At 44.5% G+C, this 26,348-nt stretch overlaps 1 protein-coding gene across 2 annotated transcripts in view; it reads right to left on the bottom strand.

Annotated features, from left to right (window-relative positions):
* LOC137379783 (synaptotagmin-10-like) overlaps positions 1-26,348 on the bottom strand; it is a 96,980-nt gene that overhangs the window by 21,169 nt on the left and 49,463 nt on the right. The window contains exons 3-6 of one of the 2 annotated variants that reach the window (XM_068051153.1): positions 6,981-7,539; positions 5,992-6,112; positions 3,533-3,704; positions 2,739-2,868 (exon numbers count right to left, since the gene is read on the bottom strand). In XM_068051153.1, the coding sequence (XP_067907254.1) occupies positions 2,739-2,868; positions 3,533-3,704; positions 5,992-6,112; positions 6,981-7,539 (982 nt within the window). Of the gene's footprint in view, positions 1-2,736; positions 2,869-3,532; positions 3,705-5,991; positions 6,113-6,980; positions 7,540-26,348 lie in introns of both variants that reach the window. The other variant, XM_068051154.1, reaches the window with a different exon arrangement.

A 26,348-nucleotide genomic window follows, 5' to 3' on the forward strand; every position in this document is an offset into this window, starting at 1 on the left:
AAACTAACTACTTACCCTTCATTCTACTATCATCCATGTACCTATCCAAGAGTCACTTAAAATACCCTAATGTATCTGCTTCTCATACTTGGATTTATAAACAGAAGAATAGAATATGAAAGTGATCATCCAGAACTGGTTAGGCCTCAGCTGGAGTATTGTGGACAATTCTGGGCACCACACTTCAGAAAAGCTGTAAAGGCCTTAGAAAGGGTCGAGACGAGATTTACCAGGATTAAAAACAAGAAATGCTGGAAATACTCAGCAGGTCTGGCAGCATCTGTGAAGAGAGAAGCAGAGTTAACGTTTCAGGTCAATGACCCTTCATCAGAACTGGCAGAGCCAGAAATGTAATAGGTTTTAAGCAAGTAAAGTGGGGGTGGGGCAAGGTCACAGAGAATAACTGACCTGAAGGTCATGGAGCAAAGGCAAATGGTATGTTAATGGTGTGGTGAAAGACAAAGTCGTAGTACAGAGAGGGTGTTAATGGACAGAAAACTGAACAGCCTGGCCCCAAGCATAAACATGAGAAAAACAGTGGGTAGGGATAGTAGAAACAAACTAAACAAACTAAAATAAAATAAACAAATGTAGAAAAAAGAAAAAATAACTAAAAATAAAAAGGAGGGCCCGTCATGCACTGACATTATTGAACTCAGTGTTCAGTATGGCAGGCTGTAGCATACCTAATCTTGTTCTTGTTTCCAGCATCTGCAGTATTTAGCTTTTATTTTGACGTTTACCAGGATGTCTGGGAGTCCCTCTCAGCCTTCACCTGGTCTTACAGTAACAGGGTTTAATTTTAAACACACCATCTTTCTGGCTCCCCCTTGGTGAATCCTTGTTCATTGCTTTCCAATTATGAGGCAAAGAAACCAGCACAAACAGGCTTTCTTAGGTTTAAAGAAGAAGAAAAGTTGAAATTTATTAAACTTAAACTCTAATTCGGTTGACTCCTACGGATACACGACGCGCCCACGCTAGCATGCATACGTGATGTAAACATGCAAATAGAGGCAGAAAAGTGCAGAAGGAAAATAACGTGGAAAAATTTGAGGCAATATCTGAAGAGTTTTTGTTACGGTTCTTTGAGCTCAGGTAGATCTTGCTTTTCATTGGGGCCCAGTATTCTTCTTAAACCTTGTTCGCTGTAGGAGACTTTTCTCTCTTGGGGTTCATGTGTCTTCAGTGGATTCAGAGGCTTATGAGAAAGAGATGGGAGCAGACAGCAGCAATCTTCTCAGTCCAGGAGTAAACAGGCACTCTCTGGGTTCAAACTTTCTGTGGCCAGTTCAAAAGAAAACTCTGGAACAGCCAGTTAGTCAAACCAGTCCTGGCCCTGGTGGATTATATCCTCCTTAGCAGGCCCTGGAATGCGCTTCCTCACCTTCGATGTCTGTTAGTATGTAAATGTTTCTTTCCAGCCACCGCTGATCTGTTTAACAAGTCATTTCCTCACTCCAACAACAGTTAAAGATCAATGTTCATGACAAAATTGATGTGCCTCATTCTTGGCAGATATGGGCCTGCAAGACACTGCCTTAAACTTGGTTTTTCATGTTTGTGCTTTTGGAAGGAGCTGTTCATTATTCTGTCATTAACACACTCTCTGCACTAATGTTTTTTCTTTCACCATACTATTAGCACACTCCCTTTGCCTTTGCCCCATGATCTCCTTGTCAGTTAATCTCTCCGGCCCTCTGTCCTATCACACACCTTTCCTTTTGTTCTCTTCCCCCACAACCCCCCTCACTTCCTTAAAACCTATTACATTTCTAACTTTTGCCAGTTCTGATGAAAGGTCACAGACCTGAAACTCTGCTTCTCTCTCCACACATGGTGCCTGACCTGCTGAGTATTTCCAGCACTTCCGAGTCAGAGTGTTCTGGGTTTTAAGTCACACTCCAGGACTTGAGCACAAAAATCAAGCTGACACTCCAATACAGCACTGAGGGAGAGCTGCACTGTTGAAGGTGCCAACTTTTAGCTGAAACAATAAACCGAGGCCCTGTCTGCCCTCTCAGGTGGACATAAAAGATTCCATGACGCTATTTTGAAGAGTAGTAGATGAGTTATCCCCAGTGTCCTGGTCAATATTTATGCCTCAATCAACATCACAAAAACAGATTATCTGGTCATTGCTATTTGTGGGAGCTTGCTGTGTGCAAATTGGCTGCTGCATTTCCTACATTGCGACAGTGACTACAATTCAAAAGTATCTCATTGGCTGTAAAGTGCTTTGGGACATCTTGAGGTTATGAAGGCGCTATGTAAATGTAAATCTTCCCTTCTATCTTTCACACCATGCCAAATTTCACTGTCCAGTGATTTAAACAGAAGGCCAAATTGGGCAAGGTGTAAAAGCATTCATAGAAAGAGAGTCATAGAGTCATTTATGGCACAGAAACAGGCCATTCAGCCCATCGAATGCATGCTGCCTCTCCATGGAGCTATCCAGTCAGTCCCATTCCCATGCTCGATCCCTGTCGCCCTGTAAGTTTATTTCCTTCCAGTGGCCATCGAATTTAGTTTTGAAGTCATTGATTGTCTCCACTTCCATCACCCTTGTTGGCAGTGAGCTCCAGGTCATTACCACCCGCTGTATAAAAAAAGTTTGTTGCACCAGTTCCTGTTAGTTTCCTAATAACTGAGTTATATTAAATTTATCCCCATTACTTCCTGTCTAACCAATGAAGAGTCATCCCGAGGCAGATGAAAGTTCCAAGTGTCAGTGTTACCTCTGCCAGTGGGTGCCAATGGGCTATTGGTTTACGAGGGTATGCCAGCATTTCATTCCAGTGATCTCGTCCAAGCCCTTCTGCATCTTGACCGACACGACACACCCCAATAACTTCATTGTGGCCAACTCTACGGATGGGAAGAACAAACATACTGTTACAGAGCAGAAATGCAGCAGCTGGGTGAAAGGCAGAAACCACTCAACATGAGAGCAAAATACAAACCAAGAAGAGAAAAATATCCTTCTAAAATTTATATTTCAATTTTGTGGTGAATCATGTGTCCATTAGATCTCAAAAGGCCACACTACTGTACTAGTGTTACTCTTTGTATTTCTCATTTTGCTTCTGCAAAATACTAGGCTGCTGGCCATTGGTCATGAGAAGCTGTGATCATCCTGTCTAAAGTTTTCTCACGGCGAGTGGACAGAAGGGGATGGGGTTCAATAATCATGAACCCCGACACTCTCCCTTTACACCAGTACACTTGCCCACAGCGTGTAGCCACCTTCAGGGGAGGTTGCTCTAGAATTACCCAAACCAATAAGGGACCTTCCCCAACCGTAGGAACATTGGTGGGACCATCACCAAAGGTCCTAGATAGGCACATCCTGGCAGGTTGCAGATATCACAGATTTTCCTGCTCCGAAATAATTGTCTCCTAAAACTAAAATAATTCCCAAATATTTCCTGGCACCTTTCCAGATGTTCATTATTGGGGATCGCTAATTTTGGTGAATAAGCTATTCAAGCTAATAGATAAAGACGGTAAAACAGGTTAAAGGGAAACTCACCGATCATAGTCCATTACTGTAATCGAGAGGCTGACTTGCTCCATACTCTCTGGAGGGATATCAAAGATGATAGCCTCATTGTAAACAGGGTTGAGTGTGTTCTTCTTTGTGGTGGTTTTTCGCTTTTTCAATCTCCGTCCCTCGCAAATTAGAGACACCTTAACGTACGGGTCTGAAAGATGAATGGGTATTTTTACTACGGACATTGGGTCATCTCCAGACTCCCCAAAGATTATTCCGCCACCTACAAAGGCACAAGTCAGGAATCTGTTGGAATAATTTCCACTTGCCTGGATTTTCAACCATGTTTTCAAATCCCTCCAGGGCCTCATCCCTCCCTATCTCTGTAAGCTCCTCCAGCCCAATAACCCTTTGAGATGGCTGCAAGAATTCTGGCCTCTTGAGCATCCCTGATTTTAATTGCTCCATCATTGCTGGCCGTGCCTTCAGCTGTCTGGGCCCTAAGTTCTGGAATTTGCTCCCCAAACCTCTCCACCTCTGTTTCCTTCCTTAAAACACTCCTTAAAACCTACATTAAAATAAAAGCAAAATACTGCGAATGCTGGAAATCTGAAACAAAAACAAGAAATGCTGGAATCACTCAGCAGGTCTGGCAGCATCTGTGGAAAGAGAAGCAGAGTTAACGTTTCGGGTCTGACCCGAAACGTTAACTCTGCTTCTCTTTCCACAGATGCTGCCAGACCTGCTGAGTGATTCCAGCATTTCTTGTTTTTGCTTAAAACCTACATTGTGGACTAAGCTTTTGGCCATCACCTTATGTACCTTAGCATTAAATTCTGCTTAATAATGCTCCTGTGAAGCACCTGGAGCTGTTTTATTATGTTAAAAGCGCTATATAAATGCATGTTATTGTTTTTGTTGTTGTTGGATAAGTGCCACTCCAACAGCACTCAAACAACTCGACACCAACCGGGACAAAGCAGTCTGCTTGATTGGCACCCCCATCCATAACCTTAAACGAACATTCACTCCCTCCAACACCAGTGCACCGTGTCTGCAGTGTGTACTGTTCACAAGATGCACTGCAGCAACTCACCAAGATTTATTCAGCAGGAACTCCCAAACCCGAGAACTCCGCCGAGATGGACAAGGCAACAAACGTCTAGAAACACCAGCACCTGCAAGCTCCCCTCCAAGTCACACACCATCCTGACTTGGACACAAGTTGGCCATTCCTTCATCATCACTGGGTCAAAATCCTGAAAGGAAGTTATGTTGAACTTGTATAATACACTAGTTCGGCCTCAGCTGGAGTATTGTGTCCAATTCTGGGCGCCGCACTTGAAGAAAGATGAGAGGGCATTGGAAAGAGTACAGAAAAGATTCACGAGAATGGTTCTAGGGATGAGGAATTTCAGTTATGAAGATAGATTGCAGAACTTAGGACAACTTTCCTTGGAGAAGAGAAGGCTGAGAGGTGATTTGATAGAGGTATTCAAAATCATAAGGGGTCTGGACAGAGTAGATAGAGAGAAACTGTTCCCACTCGTGAAAGGATCGAGAACAAGAGGGCACAGATTTAAAGTATTTGGTAAGAGAAGCAAAAGTGTAACGAGGAAAAACTTTTTCATGCAGCGAGTGGTTAAAGTCTGGAATGTGCTGCCTGAGAACGTGGTGGAGGCAGGTTCAACTGATGTATTCAAAAGGGAATTAGACAGTTATATGAAAAGGAAGAATGTGCAGGGTTATGTATCTGAGAGAGACAGAGACAGAGAGACAGAGTCAGGACAAACATCACAAAAGCTTGTGCAGCTAAGAGCTGGGAGAAAATCCAGCAAGCCAAAAGAAGGAGCCCTTCTGTGAGTTCTACTATTCAATTGTGTAGCAGAGAACTGAAAGTGATCCCCTATCATCAGACTGAAATTTCAACAAAAGAAATCTACAAACAACCCAGGCCTGCAACTTTAAAGAGAAATTTACCTCTGAGACGATTCAACAGGTTAACTGTGAACCCCGAAAATCTACCTCACTTCAAACCACTTACCCCTTTTCCTCTCCATCTGTCTCTTTGTGTGTGTGCACGTAAGTGAATGTATGTGTGGCTGTGGTTGCAACCATTGAGAGTATATAAATAAATATTTAATATAAATCAATAAATAGTTAATCTTCTATTTTAAACCTCCAAGAAAACCTGTCGCTGTCTGTTTATTTGGCAAATAAAACACAAGGAGTTAAAACCCTAGTATCAGAAACACTTGCTGCGGTCAGTTCGGAGTTGAACAGTGGGAAACACCCACACCCCTCACCTCATGGCCATAACACAGTTTGTGGCTAAGACTTTTTGAGAACATGCAAACACATCCACAATAACTTTTAGTTCTTAGGTCACTTTTCCCTGCCATCAATCTTTGCAACACTCCCTGAAATAATCTTTAGGCCTGCTTCCCTGATCATCTCCCCCATTCCTGCTAGGAGTTTTGTTTCTTTGATAGCCATACCAGAGAATCCTGTAATGTCCATGGCTTTAAGGTTCCTGCACTTAATGACGGTCAGTGTCATTCGTCCAGCTGTTGGAAGGTAGCAAAGAGAAAACATAATCTCCCCTAAATCCACGCTTTCCTATTAGAAAAGAAAAAAAATTAAAGCTACACTTTTAATATATCCGAGGTGTTAAAATTTTAGTTATTTTCAGAGGCAGTAACCTCAAAATCGGTGATTCAAGACTGAAAAAGGAATTATTCAACAACAAAAAAAATCTGATTTGTCACGCTGCTTGTCCAACATCCTTCGAACCTTCCCCTTTGACCTCCTTATCTCCTTATGTGACTCGGTGTCAAATATTTGCTGATAATGCTCCTACAAAGTGCCTTGAGATGTTTGACTATGCTAAAAGGAGTAAGTAAGCATTTATAATGTGTTTTAGGATGTCCTCAGAATGACCCAAAGTTCTGCACAGGCAATGAATTGTTCCTGGAGAGTAGACTCTGATTTTATAGACAAACCATGGCAACTAGTATACATATAGCAAGTTCCCACAAACAGGTTTGGCTGTGTTGGTTGAGAGACGGATACTGGCTCAGACACATGGTGCCATGGGATGTTCTGATTATAACTGAGCAGGCAGTTGGGTCCATGGTTTAACATCACTTTAAAGATGGCGGGAGCAAAACTGACCTTGGAGAGCAGCACAAATCGGGCTTTAATGAATCAACAGCCCCCTTTTAGTGCTTGAATTTCTTTTCCATTGATGTTAACTTCAACACTGCCTGTTGCTCATCACCCAATTTGCAAAAAGGCTAAAGATCAATTACAGCCAGTGGCAATGCTGCACCCCCATCATAGGGCACTGCAATATCAGCCTAGATGACATGGTAAAGGGTTTGAACCCACAACCTTCTGACTAAGAAGCAAGCATGCTACCAACTACACACCTGGGAATGTTGCAAAAGCTGCTCACATTTCTGTTACTGGCAACAATCATACTCACTGTTTTGACACATATGATGTCCCTCCAGATTGTGTCTTCCTTGGGAAGGTCCAACAGCTCAAACAGATTATCCACAATTACCTCTCCAATCATATCATGTCTAGAAAATCGATCGAAGTCAAAAACACTGAAATGCAGCTTCCTATTGTTGAGATGGTCCAATGGCACTGGAAACTGAAACGTTTCATTAAAGATGGGATTGAGCGTCTTTCTGTGAACCCGAGTCTGGAATTTCTTTTTCCGATCTGGGAGCAGGTAAATTTTAACATAAGGGTCTGAGGTTCCAGAAAAGTCTTTTGCTGGCAAGTCCAAGGATTTGATAATTGTTACAATCAAATGTTCATTCTCATAATCGTACTTAAGAGTTAGGTTTAACTTTCCACTGGTTTTTACATCCTCTTTGTCACCGTCCTGAGAGTCAACTGACTTTTGTTTGTAGAGCTCTGGTTTAATTCTTCCAATGCTGGTGGTTGTCTCTCCTCTCTGTAAACTGTCCATGCTGAAATCAACACTTGAAACATGCATTTGTCTTGGCAAGTGTCTTCTAAAGGAATTATGCCTGTAAAAATAAAAGGCCCACTACCTTATGAATCAATCTTAATATCATGAACTCTTACTGTTTTGGATTCAAATGAGATCAAAGTTGCATCACTTGCAATTGCTAAGCAAGGTTTAGCATCTCCTTCTTCCCGGCCAACAGAGACAAAAGACCTGATACCAAAACTTCATACTTTTAAAGTAGCTCGTAAGCTTAAACTCTGTCAATGCTCTGAAGAAAAGAAAGACTTGCATTTCTATAGCACCTTTCATACCTCACAACGTCTCAAAGCCCTTTCTAGCCAATGAACTACTTTTGAAGTGTACGAAACATGGCAACCAGTTTGTGCACAGCAAGCTCCCACAAACAGCAATGTGACAACCATCAGATAATCTGGCTTTGTGATGTTGATTGAGGAATAAATATTGGCCAAGGCACCGGAGAAAACACCCCTGCTCTTCTTCGAAATAGTGCCATGGGATCCAACCAAAAGGGCAGGTGGGGTCTCGTTTTTTTTTTACATCTCATCAAACGACAGCACCTCTGACAGTACAGCATTCCCTCAGTACTGCACTGGAGTGTCAGCCTAGACTTCCATGCTCAAATTGCTGGAGTAAGACTTGAAGCAACAACCTTCTGACTCAGAGGCAAGAGTGATACCATTGAAGAAAAGCTGCTGTTGTTGACCTTCTCCCATCCAGGTAGTCCATGATACAACGATAATGGAGTTGTTGACTAATCAGTGATCAATCTCAATCAATGAGTCCACAACAGACACAGACATGAGGTTAGGAAAACCCCCCAGTGGTGTAGAGCTTTGGGAACCAGAGGTCCAAAGTCACCAGGTCCTCCAGAGCATGCTCCACTCACCACACGCCATGTCTCAAATTATACATTTACTGTGCCCCAGAATGTTAAAATATCCACACTGCACCCTCACACCCAATAACATTCTAGTGAATCCACACTGCACCCTTACCCACAGTAATCGCTCGAATTTGCACTTTCTGCTTCCACCATCTACTTCCCTCAGGGGTTTGGTCCATAGTTGATCAACTCACTCACTGAAACATTTCCCCAAATATTGACAAGGTGAGCGGAGAGGCAGAGCTTTGGTTGCCCTGGATGCTGCAGATTTTTAATGTCACGGTGTGTATATTTCTTTTAACAGAAAGATTCCTTGCCAAGAAGTCAGCCGGATTGACAGGCTTGGCTCCTAGTCGTGAGAGGCACTCTGCAGGAGCAGATAGAGTGCTAGTGGCACCCTGGGGTGGGAGGGATCTTTGGATGAGGATGGGGTCCGATTTGGGGGGGGGTGGCGGCAGGGAGCTTGGGGGGCCCTGGGGAGCACACCTGCTCCTCTTGGCCCATAAGCAGTACTTTAGAAGGTGCTTACCTTCTCTCTGAAGCTGTCCTCACCTCCCTTCAGCTGCTAAGTTTTCTGAAGCCTGAGAAACCCAGCTGGCCACTATCAAACCTACAAAGCAGGTTAAATCTGATGCTTCTGCCCTAATTTAAATATTTAAATTGACAGCCCGCCTCCTGGGAGCAGATTGGTTTCCTGTCCCTTTGTGTTGTATCTGGCAAACCTAGAACATAAGAACATAAGGCCATAAGACCTAGGAGCAGGAGTAGGCAATTCAGCCCCTCGAGCCTGCTCCACCATTCAATACAATCATGGCTGATCTCATCTCGGCCTCAACTCCACTTTCCTGCCCATTCTCCATAACCCTTCAACCCATTATTCATTAAAAATCTGTTTATCCCCTCCTTAAATTTACTCAATGTCCCAGCATCCACCGCACTCTGGGGCAGTGAATTCCACAGACTCACGACCCTTTGAGAGAAGTAATTTCTCCTCATCTCTGTTTTAAATCTGCAACCCCTTATCCTAAAACTATGACCTCTCATTCTAGATTGCCCCACCAGAGGAAACATCCTCTCTACATCTACTTTGTCAATCCCCTTAATAATCTTATGTACCTCAATTAAATCTCCTCTCATTCTTCTAAACTCTAGAGAGTAAAGGCCTAAACTGTTCAATCTCTCTTCATAAGACAAACCTCTCATCTCTGGAATCAATCTAGTGAACCTCCTCTGAACTGCCTCCAATGCAATTACATCCCTCCTCAAGTAAGGGGACCAAAACTGTACGCAATACTCCAGGTGCAGTCTCACTAATGCCTTGTACAGTTGCAGCAACACTTCCCTACTTTTATACTCTATTCCTTTCGCAATAAATGCCAAAATTCCATTTGCCTTCCTTATTACCTGCTGTACCTGCATACTAGTTTTCTGCGATTCATGCACGAGGACACCCAGATTCCTCTGCACCGAAGCACTCTGAAGTTTCTCTCCATTTAGATAATAATTTGCCTTTCAATTCTTCCGACCAAAATGGATAACCTCACACTTATCCACGTTAAACTCCATCTGCCAAATTTTGGCCCATTCACCTAACCTATCATATCCATTTGTAAATTTCTTATTTCTTTATTGCAACTTACTATCCCACCTATTTTAGTGTCATCTGCAAATTTGGCTATAGTACCTTCTATCCCTGCATCCAAATCATTAATATAGATTGTAAATGGTTGGGGTCCGAGGACTGAACCCTGTGGTACCCCACTAGTTACATCTTGCCAACCAGAAAAAGACTCATTTATCCCAACTCTCTGTTTTCTGTTGGTTAGCCAATCCTCTATCCGAGCTAATAAATTGCTCCTAACCCCATGTGATCTTATCTTGTGTCTTAACCTTTTGTGCGGCACCTTATCAAATGCCTCTGGAAGTCCAGATATACTACATCTACAGGATCCCCATTATCCACTTTACTTGCTACATTTTCGAAGAACTCTAGCAAATTAGTTAAATATGATGTATCCTTCATAAAATCATGCTGATTCTGATGGATTGTGTTTTAACTTTCTAAATGTCCTGTTATTACTGCCTTAATAATGGATTCTAACAATTTCCCCACGACAGATGTTAAACTAACTGGTCTATAGTTTCCCATTTTCTGCCTCCCTCCCTTTTTGAATAAGAGCGTTACATTAGCTTTTTTCCAATCCACTGGAACCTTCCTTGCATCCAGGGAATTTTGCTATATTATAACCAATGGATCCACTATCGCCACTTCCTTTAAGATCCTAGGATGTAGGCCATCAGGCCCTGCAGACTTGTCTGCTTTTAATCCTAATAGTTTGCTCAGTACTTTTTCCCTAGTGATGATGATTGTTCTAAGTTCCTCCCTTTCTATAACCTCTGTATTACCTGTTACTATTGGGATGGTGCTAGTGTCCTCCACCATGAAAACTGAGGCAAAATACTGATTTAGTGTCTCCGCCATTTCTGTGTTCCCCTCTATTAACTCCCCAGTCTCATCCTCCAAAGGACCAACATTCACTTTAGCTACTCTCTTCCCTTTTATATACTTATAGAAGCTTTTGCTATCCATTTTTATATTTTGCGCTAGCTTTCTTTCAGAAGTGAGCAGTTTGGGCTGATTTTATGTTTTAACATCTCATCCAAGTTAAAATTCAGTCCTTCGTTTCTGCAGATCATTTTTGAATTTGCCTCCCAGGACGTGTCGTCTGGTTTGACCCTTACATCGAAACATAGAAAATAGGAGCAGGAGTAGACCATTCGGCCATTTGAGCCTGCTCCGCCATTCATTATGATCATGGCTGATCACCCAACTCAGTAACCTGTTCCCGCTTTTTCCCCATGCCCTTAGATCCCTGTCGCCCCAAGAGCTATATCTAAATCCTTCTTGAAAACATACAATGTTTTGGCCTCAACTGCTTTCTGTGGTAGTGAATTCCACAGGTTCACCACTCTCTGGGAGAAGAAATTTCTCCTCATCTCAGTCCTGAAAGGTTTACCCAGTATCCTTAGACTATGACCCCTGGTTCTGGACTCCCCCACTATCAGGAACATCCTTCCTGCAATAACCCTGTCAAGTCCTGTTAGAATTTTATAGGTTTCTATGAGATCCCCCCTCACTCTTCTGAACTCCAGCGAATATAATCCCAACTGACTCAATCTCTCCTCATACGACAGTCCTGCCATCCCAGGAATCAGTCTGGTAAACCTTCGCTGCACTCCCTCTATCGCAAGAACATCCTTCCTCAGATAAGGAGACCAAAACAGCACACAATATTCCAGGTGTGGCCTCACCAAGGCCCTGTATAATTTAACAAGACATGGGCGGCACAGTGGCACAGTGGTTAGCACCGCAGCCTCACAGCTCCAGGGACCCGGGTTCGATTCTGGGTACTGCCTGTGTGGAGTTTGCAAGTTCTCCCTGTGTCTGCGTGGGTTTTCGCCGGGTGCTCTGGTTTCCTCCCACATCCAAAGACTTGCAGGTGATAGGTAAATTGGCCATTGTAAATTGCCCCTAGTGTAGGGAGGTGATAGGGAATATGGGATTACTGTAGGGTTAGTATAAATGGGTGGTTGTTGGTCGGCACAGACTCGGTGGGCCGAAGGGCCTGTTTCAGTGCTGTATCTCTAAATAAAATAAAATAAACATCCTTGTTCCTGTACTCGAATCCTCTCAATATGAAGGCCCTTTTTATTACCTGTTGCACCTGCATGCTTACCTTCAGCGACTGGTGTATGAGAACACCCAGGTCTCGTTGCATACTCCCCTCTCTCAGTTTATAGCCGTTCAGATAATAATCTGTCTTCCTGTTTTTTATACCAAAGTGGATAACCTCACATTTATCCACATTATCCTGCATCTGCCATGCATTTGCCCACTCACTCAACTTGTCCAAATCACCCTTAAGCCTCTCTGCATCCTGCTCACAACTCACCCTCCCACCTAGTTTTGTGTCACCCTTCTAGAAAAAGTGGTGCAGTTGGTCCTGCTCAACACTATCCAGCCCCTTTCACTTTTCCAAATGACCCAAGATCCAAAGGAAAGGCCTATCAGGAGCTCCTGTGAATGAAGCCACACTGTTCGATAGCTATCTCTTTGGAAGTTGGAATACACATTGTAATATCATTAACTTAGCTGTTTTAACACTCTAATTGCACAGTGTAATGATAATTGACTGCTCCGTTAAACAGCACACACAGGAACCAAACTGAGGATTTAATTGATGCATTGTTTTATTACCATTAGTTATGACATGCTTCTTACAATCATAGAATCATAGAAAGTTTAAGGCACAGAAAGAGGCCACTTGACCCATCGTGTCTGTGCCGGCTGAAAAATGATCCACCCAGTCTAATCCCAACTTCCAGCATCTGGTCTGTGGCCCTGCAGCTTACAGCACTTGAGGTACATATCCAGACTCCATTTGAATGAGTTGAGGGTCAACTACCCTTTCAGGCAGTGAGTTCCAGACCATCACCACCCTCTGGGTGAAAATTTATTTTCCTCATCTCCCCTCTAATTTTTCTACCAATCACTTTAAATCTATGTCCCATCGTCACTGACCTCTCTGTGAAGGTGAATAGACCCTTCACCTCCACTCTATCCAGGCCCCTCAAAATTTTGTACATTTCTATCAGATCTCCCCTTAGCCTTCTCTGTTCCAAGGAGAACAACCCCAGCCTATCCAATCTTTCCTCATAGCTACATTTTTCAAGTCCTGGCAACATCCTCGTATATCTCCTCCGACAATTACATCCTTTCTGTAATGAGGTGACCAGAACTGCACACAGTACTCAAGTTGTGGCCTAACCAATGATTTATACAGCTCCAGCATAACCTCCCTGCTCCAGTATTCTATACCTCGGCTAATAAAGGAAAGGATTCCATTTGCCTTCTTCACCACCTTATCCACCTGTCCTACTACCTTCAGGGATCTGTGGACATTCACTCCAAGGTCCCTTACTTCCTCTACACTTCTGAGTATTTTCCCACTACTCGTGTATTCCTTTGCCTTGTTTGACCTCCCCAAATGCATCACCTCGCATTTCGCCAGGTTGAATTCCATTTGTCACTTTTCTGTCCATCTGACCAAACCATCAATATCTTCCTGCAGCCTACAGCTATCCTCCTCGCTATCTACTACACGACCAATCTTTGTGTCATCTGCAAACAACTTGATCATGCCCCTTGCATTCATATCCAAATCATCAACATACACCACAAAAAGCAGGGAACCCAGTGCTGAGGCCTGCGGAACGTGACTGGATACAGCCCTCCAGTCACTAAAACACCCGCCAACAATTACCATTTGTCTCCTGCCACTGAACCAATTTTGTATCCACCTAGCTGCATTTCCCTGGCTCCCATGGGATTTTTTTAACCAATCTGCCACGTGGGACCTTGCCAAAAGCCTTGCTAAAATCCATGTAGACCACATCAACTATACTACCCTCATCTATCTTCCTTGCTATTTCTTCAAAAAATTCGATCAAGTTGGTCAAGCAAGATCTTCCCTTAACAAATCCATCCTGACTATCCTTGATTAACCTGTGCCTGTAATTATTCAGTCTATCCTTCGCTCCCTTTTTAAACAGAGGTACAATGTTTGCAATTCTCCAATCTTCTGGCACCACACCTGTATCCAGTGAGGACTGGAAAACGATGGTCAGACCCTCTGCTATTTCCATCTGGCCCTGGTGATTTATCAACTTTCAAGGATGAATACTTCCTCGCTCCCTATGTTTATCACATCCAATACTTCACACTCTTCCTCCTTAACTGCAATATCTGCATCGTCCCCCTCTTTTGTGAAGACAGATGCAAAGTATTTATTAAGAACTATACCAATACACATAGGTTACCTTTTTGGTCTTTGATGGGCCCTACTCGCTCCTTAGTTATCCTCTTACGCTTAATGTATTGATAAAACATCTTTGGCTTCACCTGATTTTGCTTGCCAATATTCTTTCATGCCCTCTCTTTGCTTTCCTAATTTTCTTTTTGATTTCACCCCTCCACTTTCTATACTCCTCTCGGCTTTCTGTAGTATTGCATTCTCGGTGTCAGACATAAGCTTTCCTTTTCTGCCTTATCTTACCCTGTAAGCTCCTTGACATCCCTGGGGCTCTAGATTTGGTCGTCTCACCCTTTTTCTTTGTGGGAACATGTTTACTCTGAACCCCTTGAATCTCCCCTTTGAATGCCTCCCGCTGCTCTGACACTGATTTACCTTCAAGTAGCTGTTTCCAGTCCACTTTCACTAAATCACTCCTCAGTTTAGTAAAATTGGCCTTGCCCCAATTGAGAACGCTAAATCCTGTTCTATCTCTGTCCTTTTCCATAATTATGTTAAACTAGCTGAATTATGATCACTATCACCAAAATGCTCTCCCACTGCCATTCCTTCCACCTGCCCATCTTCATTTCCTAAAACTAAGTCTAAAACTGCTCCCTCTCCTGTTGGGCTTGCTACATACTGGCCAAAAACGTTCTCCTGAATGCACCTCAAGAATTCTGCTCCCTCAATTCCATTCACACTGAAACTATTTTAGTTAATATTGGGGTAATTAAAATCTCCTACTGTTACTGCCCTATTTATCTTGCACTTCTCAGAGATTTGCCTACATATCTGTTCTTCTATCTCTCTCTGACTGTTTGGGGGTCTATAGTACACTCCCAGCAGTGTGATTGCCCCTTTCTTGTTCCTTAGCTCAATCCATATGGCCTCATTTGATGAACCTTCCAACATATCATCCCTCCTCACAGCTGTAATAGTTTCCTTGACCAAGATTGCCACTCCCCTTCCTTTCTTATCCCCCTCCCTATTGTGTCCAAAAACCCTGTAACCAGGAACGTTGAGTTGCCATTCCTGTCCCTCCTTAAGCCATGTTTCTCTAATAGCTATGATATCATACTGTCATGTGTCTATCTGTGCCCTCAGCTCATCTGCTTTATTTGCGATACTCCTTGCATTGAAATAGATACCTTTGAGCACTGCCAAACTCTTTTTAGTTTATTTTCTAACCCTCATTTCCTGTCTTCCAAACTCATCCATTAATTTTCCGCCTTCCATTTTCATTTCTGATTTTGTCCCAGCTGAGTCTACCCTCAGATCCCCATCCCCCTGCCAAACTAGTTTAAACCCTCCCCAACAGCACTCGCAAAACATCCACAAGGAACTCAGTCCCAACTCTGTTCAGCTGCAACCCACCCGGCCTGTACAAGTCCCATCTCCCCCAGAGCCGGTCCCAATGTCCCAGGAATCTGAAGCCCTCCCTCCTGCACATCTTTCCAGCCACGCATTCATCTGTCTTATCCTTTTATTTCTATACTCAATTGTGCGTGGCATTCGGAGTAATCCGGAGATGACTACTTTTGAGGTCCTGCTTGCTAATTTCTTACCTAGCTCCCTAAATTCTGACTGCAAAACCACATCCCTCTTTCTATCTATGTCATTGGTTCCAATGAGGACCACGACTGCTGGCTGTTCACCCTCCCCTTCAGGATGCTCTGCAGCTGCTCAGTAACCCTGGCACCAGGGAGGCAACACACCATCCTGGCTTCACATCTGCGTCCACAGAAACACCTGTCTGTTCCCCTGACTATTGAATCACCTATCACAATGGCTCTTCCAGTCTTCCCTGTACCTCCCTGTGCAGCTGAGCCACCCGTGGTGCCATGGCCTTGGCTCTGGCTGCACCCCACAGGTGGAGCATCACTTTTCTCAGTATCCAGAACTGAATACCTGTTGAAGAGTGAGATGCACTCAGCGGTCTCCTGCACTACCTGCCTGATTCTTTTTAACTGTCTGGTGGTCAGCCATTCCCTCTCTCCCTGATATTCCTAAGCTGTGGGGTGACCACATCTATAAACATGCTATCCACGTAGCTCTCATCCTCATGAATGCACCGCAGTGTCGCCAGCTGCCGCTCAATTTCAAAATCCCCAGAGCTCAAGCTGTTTCAATTGACAACACATCCTGCACAAATGGTTCTCCAGGATAAGGGAAGCATCCTGGAGCTCCCACATAGCACAGGAGGTGCACTCTAGAGGTTGAAGCAACCCTGCCATACCTTTATTTATTAGTTGACCCTTTGCTACTGCTAAGGAAAAAGAAACCTTACCAATACTACAACTCCTTAGAATTAGAACAAAGAACAAAGAACAAAGAAAATTACAGCACAGGAACAGGCCCTTCGGCCCTCCAAGCCTGCGCCGATCCAGAACCTCTATCTAAACATGTCGCCTATTTTTTAAGGGTCTGTATCTCTTTTCTTCCTGCCCATTCATGTATCTGTCTAGATACATCTTAAAAGACGCCATCGTGCCCGCATCTACCACCTCCGCTGGCAACGCGTTCCAGGCACCCACAACCCTCTGCGTAAAGAACTTTCCACGCATATCCCCCCTAAACTTTTCCCCTTTCACTTTGAACTCGTGTCCTCTAGTAATTGAATCCCCCACTCTGGGAAAAAGCCTCTTGCTATCCACCCTGTCTATACCTCTTATGATTTTGTACACCTCAATCAGGTCCCCCCTCAACCTCCGTCTTTCTAATGAAAATAATCCTAATCTACTCAACCTCTCTTCATAGCTAGCGCCCTCCATACCAGGCAACATCCTGGTGAACCTCCTCTGCACCCTCTCCAAAGCATCCACATCCTTTTGGTAATGTGGCGACCAGAACTGCACGCAGTATTCCAAATGTGGCCGAACCAAAGTCCTATACAACTGTAACATGACCTGCCAACTCTTGTACTCAATACCCCGTCCGATGAAGGAAAGCATGCCGTATGCCTTCTTGACCACTCTATTTACCTGCGTTGCCACCTTCAGGGAACAGTGGACCTGAACACCCAAATCTCTCTGGACATCAATTTTCCCCAGGACTTTTCCATTTACTGTATAGTTCACTCTTGAATTGGATCTTCCAAAATGCATCACCTCGCATTTGCCCTGATTGAACTCCATCTGCCATTTCTCTGCCCAACTCTCCAATCTATCCATATTCTGCCGTATTCTCTGACAGTCCCCTTCACTATCTGCTACTCCACCAATCTTAGTGTCATCTGCAAACTTGCTAATCAGTCCACCTATACTTTCCTCCAAATCATTAATGTATATCACAAACAACAGTGGTCCCAGCACGGATCCCTGTGGAACACCACTGGTCACACGTCTCCATTTTGAGAAACTCCCTTCTACTGCTACTCTCTGTCTCCTGTTGCCCAGCCAGTTCTTTATCCATCTAGCTAGTACACCTTGGACCCCATGCGCCTTCACTTTCTCCATCAGCCTGCCATGGGGAACCTTATCAAACGCCTTACTGAAGTCCATGGATATGACATCGACAGCCCTTCCCTCATCAATCAACTTTGTCACTTCCTCAAAGAATTCTATTAAGTTGGTAAGACATGACCTTCCCTGCACAAAACCATGTTGCCTATCACTGATAAGCCCATTTTCTTCCAAATGGGAATAGATCCTATCCCACAGTATCTTCTCCAGCAGCTTCCCTACCACTGACGTCAGGCTCAACGGTCTATAATTACCTGGATTATCCCTGCTACCCTTCTTAAACAAGGGGACAACATTAGCAATTCTCCAGTCCTCCGGGACCTCACCCGTGTTTAAGGATGCTGCAAAGATATCTGTTAAGGCCCCAGCTATTTCCTCTCTCGCTTCCCTCAGTAACCTGGGATAGATCCCATCCGGACCTGGGGACTTGTCCACCTTAATGCCCTTTAGAATACCCAATACTTCCTCCCTCCTTATGCCGACTTGACCTAGTGTAATCAAACATCTGTTCCTAACCTCAACATCCGTCATGTCCCTCTCCTCGGTGAATACCGATGCAAAGTACTCGTTTAGAATCTCACCCATTTTCTCTGACTCCAAGCATAACATTCCTCCTTTGTCCTTTAGTGGGCCAATCCTTTCTCTAGCTACCGTCTTGCTCCTTATATATGAATAAAAGGCTTTGGGATTTTCTTTAACCCTGTTTGCTAAAGATATTTCATGACCCCTTTTAGCCCTCTTAATTCCTCGTTTCAGATTGGTCCTACATTCCCGATATTCTTTCAAAGCTTCGTCTTTCATCAGCCGCCTAGACCTTATGTATGCTTCCTTTTTCCTCTTAGCTAGTCTGACAATTTCACCTGTCATCCATGGTTCCCTAATCTTGCCATTTCTATCCCTCATTTTCACAGGAACATGTCTCTCCTGCACGCTAATCAACCTCTCTTTAAAAGCCTCCCACATATCAAATGTGGATTTACCTTCAAACAGCTGCTCCCAATCTACATTCCCCAGCTCCTGCCGAATTTTGGTATAGTTAGCCTTCCCCCAATTTAGCACTCTTCCTTTAGGACCACTCTCGTCTTTGTCCATGAGTATTTTAAAGCTTACGGAATTGTGATCACTATTCCCAAAGTAGTCCCCTACTGAAACTTCAAACACCTGGCCGGGCTCATTCTCCAACACCAGGTCCAGTATGGCCCCTTCCCGAGTTGGACTATTTACATACTGCTCTAGAAAACCCTCCTGGATGCTCCTTACAAATTCTGCTCCATCTAGACCTCTAACACTAAGTGAATCCCAGTCAATGTTGGGAAAATTAAAATCTCCTATCACCACCACCCTGTTGCTCCTACATCTTTCCATAATCTGTTTACATATTTGTACCTCTATCTCACGCTCGCTGTTGGGAGGCCTGTAGTACAGCCCCAACATTGTTACCGCACCCTTCCTATTTCTGAGTTCTGCCCATATTGCCTCACTGCTCGAGTCCTCCATAGTGCCCTCCTTCAGCACAGCTGTGATATCCTCTTTGACCAGTAATGCAACTCCTCCACCCCTTTTACCTCCCTCTCTATCCCGCCTGAAGCATTGATATCCTGGGATATTTAGTTGCCAATCATGCCCTTCCCTCAACCAAGTCTCAGTAATAGCAATAACATCATACTCCCAGGTACTAATCCAAGCCCTAAGTTCATCTGCCTTACCTACTACACTTCTTGCATTAAAACAAATGCACCTCAGACCACCAGTCCCTTTACATTCATCATCTGCTCCCTGCCTGCTCTTCCCCTTAGTCACACTGACTTCATTATCTAGTTCCTTACAGGCTTTTGTTACTACATCCTTACTCTCCACTGACCTCCTCAATTGGTTCCCATCCCCCTGCCACATTAGTTTAAACCCTCCCCAACAGCGTTAGCAAAAGCACCCCCAAAGACATTGGTTCCAGTCCGGCCGAGGTGTAAACCGTCCAATTTGTAATAGTCCCACCTCCCCCAGAACCGGTCCCAATGTCCCAAAAATCTGAACCCCTCCCTCCTGCACCATCTCTCAAGCCACGCATTCATCCTGACTATTCTTTCATTTTTACTCTGACTATCACGTGGCACTGGTAGCAATCCTGAGATTACTACCTCTGAGGTCCTACTTTTTAACTTGGCTCCTAACTCCCTAAACTCTGCTTGTAGGACCTCATCCCGTTTTTTACCTCTATCATTGGTGCCTATGTGCACAACGACAACTGGCTGTTCACCCTCCCCCTTTAAAATGTTCTGCAGCCGATCTGAGACATCCCTGACCCGTGCACCTGGGAGGCAACATACCATTCGGGAGCCTCGTTTTCGACCACAGAACCGCCTATCTACTCCCCTTACAATCGAATCCCCTACGACTATAGCCCTTCCACTCTTTTTCCCGCCCTTCTGAACAGCAGAGCCAGCCACGGTGCCATGAATCTGGCTACTGCTGCCTTCCCCTGGTGAGCCATCTCGCTCAACAGTATCCAAAACGGTATACTTGTTTTGGAGGGAGATGACCGCAGGGGACTCCTGCGCTGCCTTCCTGCTCTTTCTCTGCCTTTTGGTCACCCATTCCCTTTCTCCCTCAGCAATCCTAATCTGCGGTGTGACCAATTCACTAAACGTGCTATCCACGACCTCCTCAGCATTGCGGATGCTCCAAAGTGAGTCCATCCGCAGCTCGAGAGCCATCATGCGGTCTAACAAGAGCTGCAGTTGGACACACTTCCTGCACGTGAAGGAGTCAGGGACATCAGCCGTGTCCCTGAGCTCCCACATTGAGCAAGAGGAGCATGACACGGGTCTGAGATCTCCTGCCATTTTTAATCTTAAGCTTAACTTAGTTAAATGAAAAAGGAACGAAAAGTTTTTACCAATCACGATAAAACCAGAGAAATAGAAAAAGCCTTACCTTATATACACCCCACCGAGTCCTTTTTTTGGTTAGAGGAGGAGGGCGGGTGGGAGACACTACAAGTGTGGTGTCTCGGGTTCAGAAACCGCCCAAATATATTGTGTTTTACTTACCCAGCAGCCCCCTGGCCTCTGCTGAAAACAAAAGGAAATTAAGTTTACTTTCAAACTGACCTTCCCAGCTGCTCACTCGCTCGCACTCTCTGCTCCCGAAAAAGCTGCTGCAATGAAAGGAAAGTTATTTTAAACCGCCCAAATATATAGTGTTTTACTTACCCAGCAGCCCCCTGGCCTCCACCGAAAACAAAAGGAAATTAAGTTTACTTTCAAACTGACCTTCCCAGCTGCTCACTCGCTCGCACTCTCTGCTCCCGAAAAAGCTGCTGCAATTATTGTTAAAACCTTACTAGTACTGATAAATCCTTCTAAAAATCAATACAGTTCACTAGTTCAAATAAAACTTACTCAAAAAAATACCAGCTACTCGTTTGTTCCTTATTATTAAGCTATTTACACACACACCCTGACAGTAGTGTACTAACCCAGCTATTTAGAGTTATTCCCTAACAGCAGTTACTCACCAACCAATCACCTTGCAGCTTTCCTGTGACATCACTGTTCACTTTGTTTTCAAACTCCGGTGCACCTGGACTCCTCTCCGCTGCTCTCCTGGAAGGTAATTACTCTAGACCGCGATCCTCGGGCTGTATTTATCGGCTCCCCGCTCCGAGATCCTCCCGCAGGTCTGCTCCTCTCCTGGAAGGTAAGTGTTCTGGGCTGCGATCCTCGGGCTCTATTTATCCACTCCTCGCTCCATGATCCTCCCGCAGGTCCACACCTCTCCGCTGCTCTCCTGGAAGGTAAGTGCTCCTTATCTATCTTATCCTGACATTAAATTTATGTAGGAGATTAGGTATGTGCTTTGTCTTAATCCATATAGCTAATTAAAAATAAATTATCATTTTGCCAAATTATTGAAATATTGGAATAAAAAGCAGCATTTTTCAGAGTTTTAAGAATTGCTTTATAAATATAGGCCCATTCTGTGACCCATACTGGGAGTGGAGAGAGGGCTATCCCTGTTTAATAACCAGACCTGGGAGTGGAGAGAGGGCGATCCCTGTTTAATAACCAGATGTTTACATATGGAGATCAGGGAACCACGTAGCAAAAATAAAGTGAGAGATTTTAATTTTCAGCGAAACTTGGGATGGGGGTGCAGGGAGGATGGAAAGAGTCTCTGTCAACTGGTAAAGGTAATGAATTTCTAGAAAATATTTGGGACAGTTTTCAAAAACAATATGGTTTAGAATCATATGATTGAATTTAATGTTAGGTTTAAGAGGGAAAGTCACAAACCAGCCAGCAACAGAAAAAAGGGGGACAGTGAGAAGCAGATGAAGAGATAGCATAATATCATACCTAGGAACCACATGGGCGAGAACAGAAAGAGACAGAGATAAATGGAAAAAGGCATGAGCAGGGGTACATCCTAGAGTGGATGAACACAGCCTAAATGATGATGAAGACACATTTCAAAAGGAATGAGGAACAGGGTTAAACTGTTAATGGATAAATTTACAGATAAACATTGGAAAATATTCAAAGATGTATTTGAATCATTGCAAAGCCATTACATACCTCACCATGGCAAAGAAATCCACTTGTTTGGTTAGGCAACAAATGAGGGAAAAGACAGCAAACAAAGAAAGACATAAAAAAAACTCTTCAATCTTTTTAACACTGCAGCTTCATAATCTCTCAGAGTTCATTATTATATTGACGTACAGATACATGGAAGTTTTCAGGCTTTACACTGCTGCAGCAACTGATGTAACTTTAAATCCAAAAGTTACGCTCCCCCTAGCATTGAAGAGGGAAACAATTCATCTTCTAATTACAGGAATCCCAGGACGTTTCTCTGAACTGCTTCACATTTCTTAATCATTCACAGCTGCACTTCATTTTACTCTAGTGCTTTCTTTTCCTCCCAGATAATAATTTAGATAGGGTAGATAGGAAGAAACGTTTTCCTTTAGCGGAGGGGTCAATAACCAGGGGGCACCAGGGGGAATCTCCCTGCTCAGCATAGTGGGGAAAGTCTTTGCTCGAGTCGCTCTGAACAGGCTCCAGAAGCTGGCCGAGCGCGTCTACCCTGAGGCACAGTGTGGCTTTCGTGCAGAGAGATCGACCATTGACATGCTGTTCTCCCTTCGTCAGATACAGGAGAAATGCCGTGAACAACAGATGCCCCTCTACATTGCTTTCATTGATCTCACCAAAGCCTTTGACCTCGTCAGCAGACGTGGTCTCTTCAGACTACTAGAAAAGATTGGATGCCCACCAAAGCTACTAAGTATCATCACCTCATTCCATGACAATATGAAAGGCACAATTCAACATGGTGGCTCCTCATCAGACCCCTTTCCTATCCTGAGTGGCGTGAAACAGGGCTGTGTTCTCGCACCCACACTTTTTGGGATTTTCTTCTCCCTGCTGCTTTCACATGTGTTCAAGTCCTCTGAAGAAGGAATTTTCCACCACACAAGATCAGGGGGCAGGTTGTTCAACCTTGCCCATCTAAGAGCGAAGTCCAAAGTACGGGAAGTCCTCATCAGGGAACTCCTCTTTGCTGACGATGCTGCTTTAACATCTCACACTGAAGAGTGCCTGCAGAGTCTCATTCACAGGTTTGCGGCTGCCTGCAATGAATTTGGCCTAACCATCAGCCTCAAGAAAACGAACAACATGGGGCAGGACGTCAGAAATGCTCCATCCATCAATATTGGCGACCACGCTCTGGAAGTGGTTCAAGAGTTCACCTACCTAGGCTCAACTATCACCAGTAACCTGTCTTTAGATGCAGAAATCAACAAGCGCATGGGAAAGGCTTCCACTGCTATGTCCAGACTGGCCAAGAGAGTGTGGGAAAATGGCGCACCGACACGGAACACAAAAGTCCGAGTGTATCAGGCCTGTGTCCTCAGTACCTTGCTCTATGGCAGCGAGGCCTGGACAATGTATGTCAGCCAAGAGCGACGTCTCAATTCATTCCATCTTCGCTGCCTCCGCAGAATACTAGGCATCAGGTGGCAGGACCGTATCTCCAACACAGAAGTCCTCGAGGCGGCCAACATCCCCAGCTTGTACACACTACTGAGTCAGCGGCGCTTGAGCTGGCTTGGCCATGTGAGCCGCATGGAAGATGGCAGGATCCCCAAAGACACATTGTAAAGTGAGCTCGCCACTGGTATCAGACCCACCGGCCGTCCATGTCTCCGCTTTAAAGACGTCTGCAAACGCGACATGAAATCCTGTGACATTGATCACAATTCGTGGGAGTCAGTTGCCAGCAATCGCCAGAGCTGGCGGGCAGCCATAAAGACGGGGCTAAAATATGGCGAGTCGAAGAGACTTAGTAGTTGGCAGGAAAAAAGACAGAGGCGCAAGGGGAGAGCCAACTGTGTAACAGCCCCGACAAACAAATTTCTCTGCAGCACCTGTGGAAGAGTCTGTCACTCTAGAATTGGCCTTTATAGCCACTCCAGGTGCTGCTTCACAAACCACTGACCACCTCCAGGCGCGTATCCATTGTCTCTCGAGATAAGGAGGCCAAAGAAGAAGAATAGATTTAAGGTAAGGGGCAGGAGGTTTAGAGGGGATTTGAGAAAAAGTTTTTTCACCCAGAGGGTGATTAGAATCTGGAACGCATGGCCTGAAGAGGTGGTAGAGGCAGGAATCCTCACAACATTGAAGTATTTAGATGAGCACTTGAACGCCATAGCATACAAGGCTACGGGCCAAGTGCTGGAAAATGGGATCAGGATAGGTGCTTGATGGCTGGCATAGACACAATGGGCCGAAGGGCTTGTTTCTGTGCAGTATAACTCTATGATTTGGAATTGCCAACTGCCTACACCCCAAAACCCACTCAGATCAACTTCAGACATGTCCCCTCAAGGGCCCAATACTCTTTAATATCATAATGGGAGGTGAGCTACAATTGCAGAGCTTTCAGGCCTGGAGTGGCTCAGTGCCCGGGCCTGTGGAGTCAGGCATTGTGACCGAGGAGAGCAGCCACAGGGGGCCTCCCCAGTCTTACAAGGTCCTCTCTGAGGAGCTGACCTTCTCCAAGGATCTTATTGGGTGTCTCTGTTGCCTCAATTCACTGTCTGCACCTCGCCTGCATTGATTATAGTAATTGCAACCCTCAACCTTTATGACTGCATCCTTCGCCCACTTAAAGCAACACCTACAAAACCAACCTGTCACTCTACACACTCTGGATAAGAGAGCTGAGAACTCCTTTAATGCCATCCACCACTCGAACATCCTTACGCCTACCTCTCCTATTGCATGTGCCACACATTCCTTAAATAAGAACTTTATTAACACACACACATACACATTTCCTCCCCTTTAGCTTAGCAGTTTCATGGTCACTTTTAGTCGTACCAGCTTATAGTTTGCAGTTTCTTTTTAAACTGAGTTTGAAATCTCAAACTGCCCTGGCAGGATTTGAACTCGCGATCCCTGGATTAATACTCCAGGTCTCCGGCACAGTTTCTATACTCAAATGACACCAGATCCTGGACCAAGTGTTAACTCAGTCCCAGGAAGATCCCTCTGCTGGTGAACAGCAGCATTACTGACACTGAGGAAATTCAGGGCCATTGTTTTAACAAATCACTGGTGTCACTGGCAAGAAGGGTTACCAACTCTGGTTGGACATATTCGTGGAGGATTCATCACATGACCTCTAGGCTCCAATCGACCTGCCTAGTCAAGCAGACTTTTCTCCTCTTCGGTACTTTTTTAAAAAAATGAATTGAGGGGTTCAAAGAACTTTCTTTAATGCTCTCTTGAGTTTCTCCTAGGTTTTGTTATTAGCAGTGTGCAGGAGATTAATCTTTACTTCCTGGAGGCTCCACAACAACCCTGGAGGGTTGGTACCCCCACTGGCAAGGCTGACATTTATTCCCCACCCTAGTTCCTTACAACTAATTGTCTTGCTGGGTCACTTCAAAAGGTCGTTAAGAGTCAACCACATCAGTGTGGGACTGGAGTCACATATAGACCAGACCGGGTAAGAAGAGTAGCTTTCATTCCCTAAGGGCCATTAGTGAACCAGTTGAGTTTTTAATACAATCTGACACCTTCATGATCACTTTCACTGAAACAGAAATTTATTTGTTGCCTTTTTTATATTCGTTCATGGGACGTGGGCATCGCTGGCAATGCTAATTTTTATTGCCCATCCCTAATTGCCCATGAGAAGGTGGTGGTGAGCTGCCTTCTTGAACAGTTGCAGTCCATGTGGGGCAGGTACACCCACAGTGCTGTTACAGAAACATAGAAAGTAGGAGCAGGAGAAGGCCATTCAGCCCTTCGGGCCTGCTCCACCATTCAAAAAAGATCATGGCTGATCGTCTAATTCAGTACCCTGTTCCCACTTTCTCCCCCATATCCCTTGATCCCTTTGGCATTAATATATCTATCTCCTTCTTGAATATATTTAATGACTTGGCCTCCACTGCCTTCTGCGGTAGATAATTCCACAGGTTTACCACCATCTGAGTGAAGACATTTTTCCTCATCTCGGTTCTAAATGGCATAACCAGTATCCTGAGACTGTGACCCCTGGTTCTGGACTCCCCAGCCATCGGGAACATCCTCCTTGCATCTAGCCTGTCTAGTCCTGTTAGAATTTTATA

Source organism: Heterodontus francisci, chromosome 18 (genome assembly GCF_036365525.1).
Source record: "Heterodontus francisci isolate sHetFra1 chromosome 18, sHetFra1.hap1, whole genome shotgun sequence".
NCBI lineage: Eukaryota > Metazoa > Chordata > Chondrichthyes > Heterodontiformes > Heterodontidae > Heterodontus > Heterodontus francisci.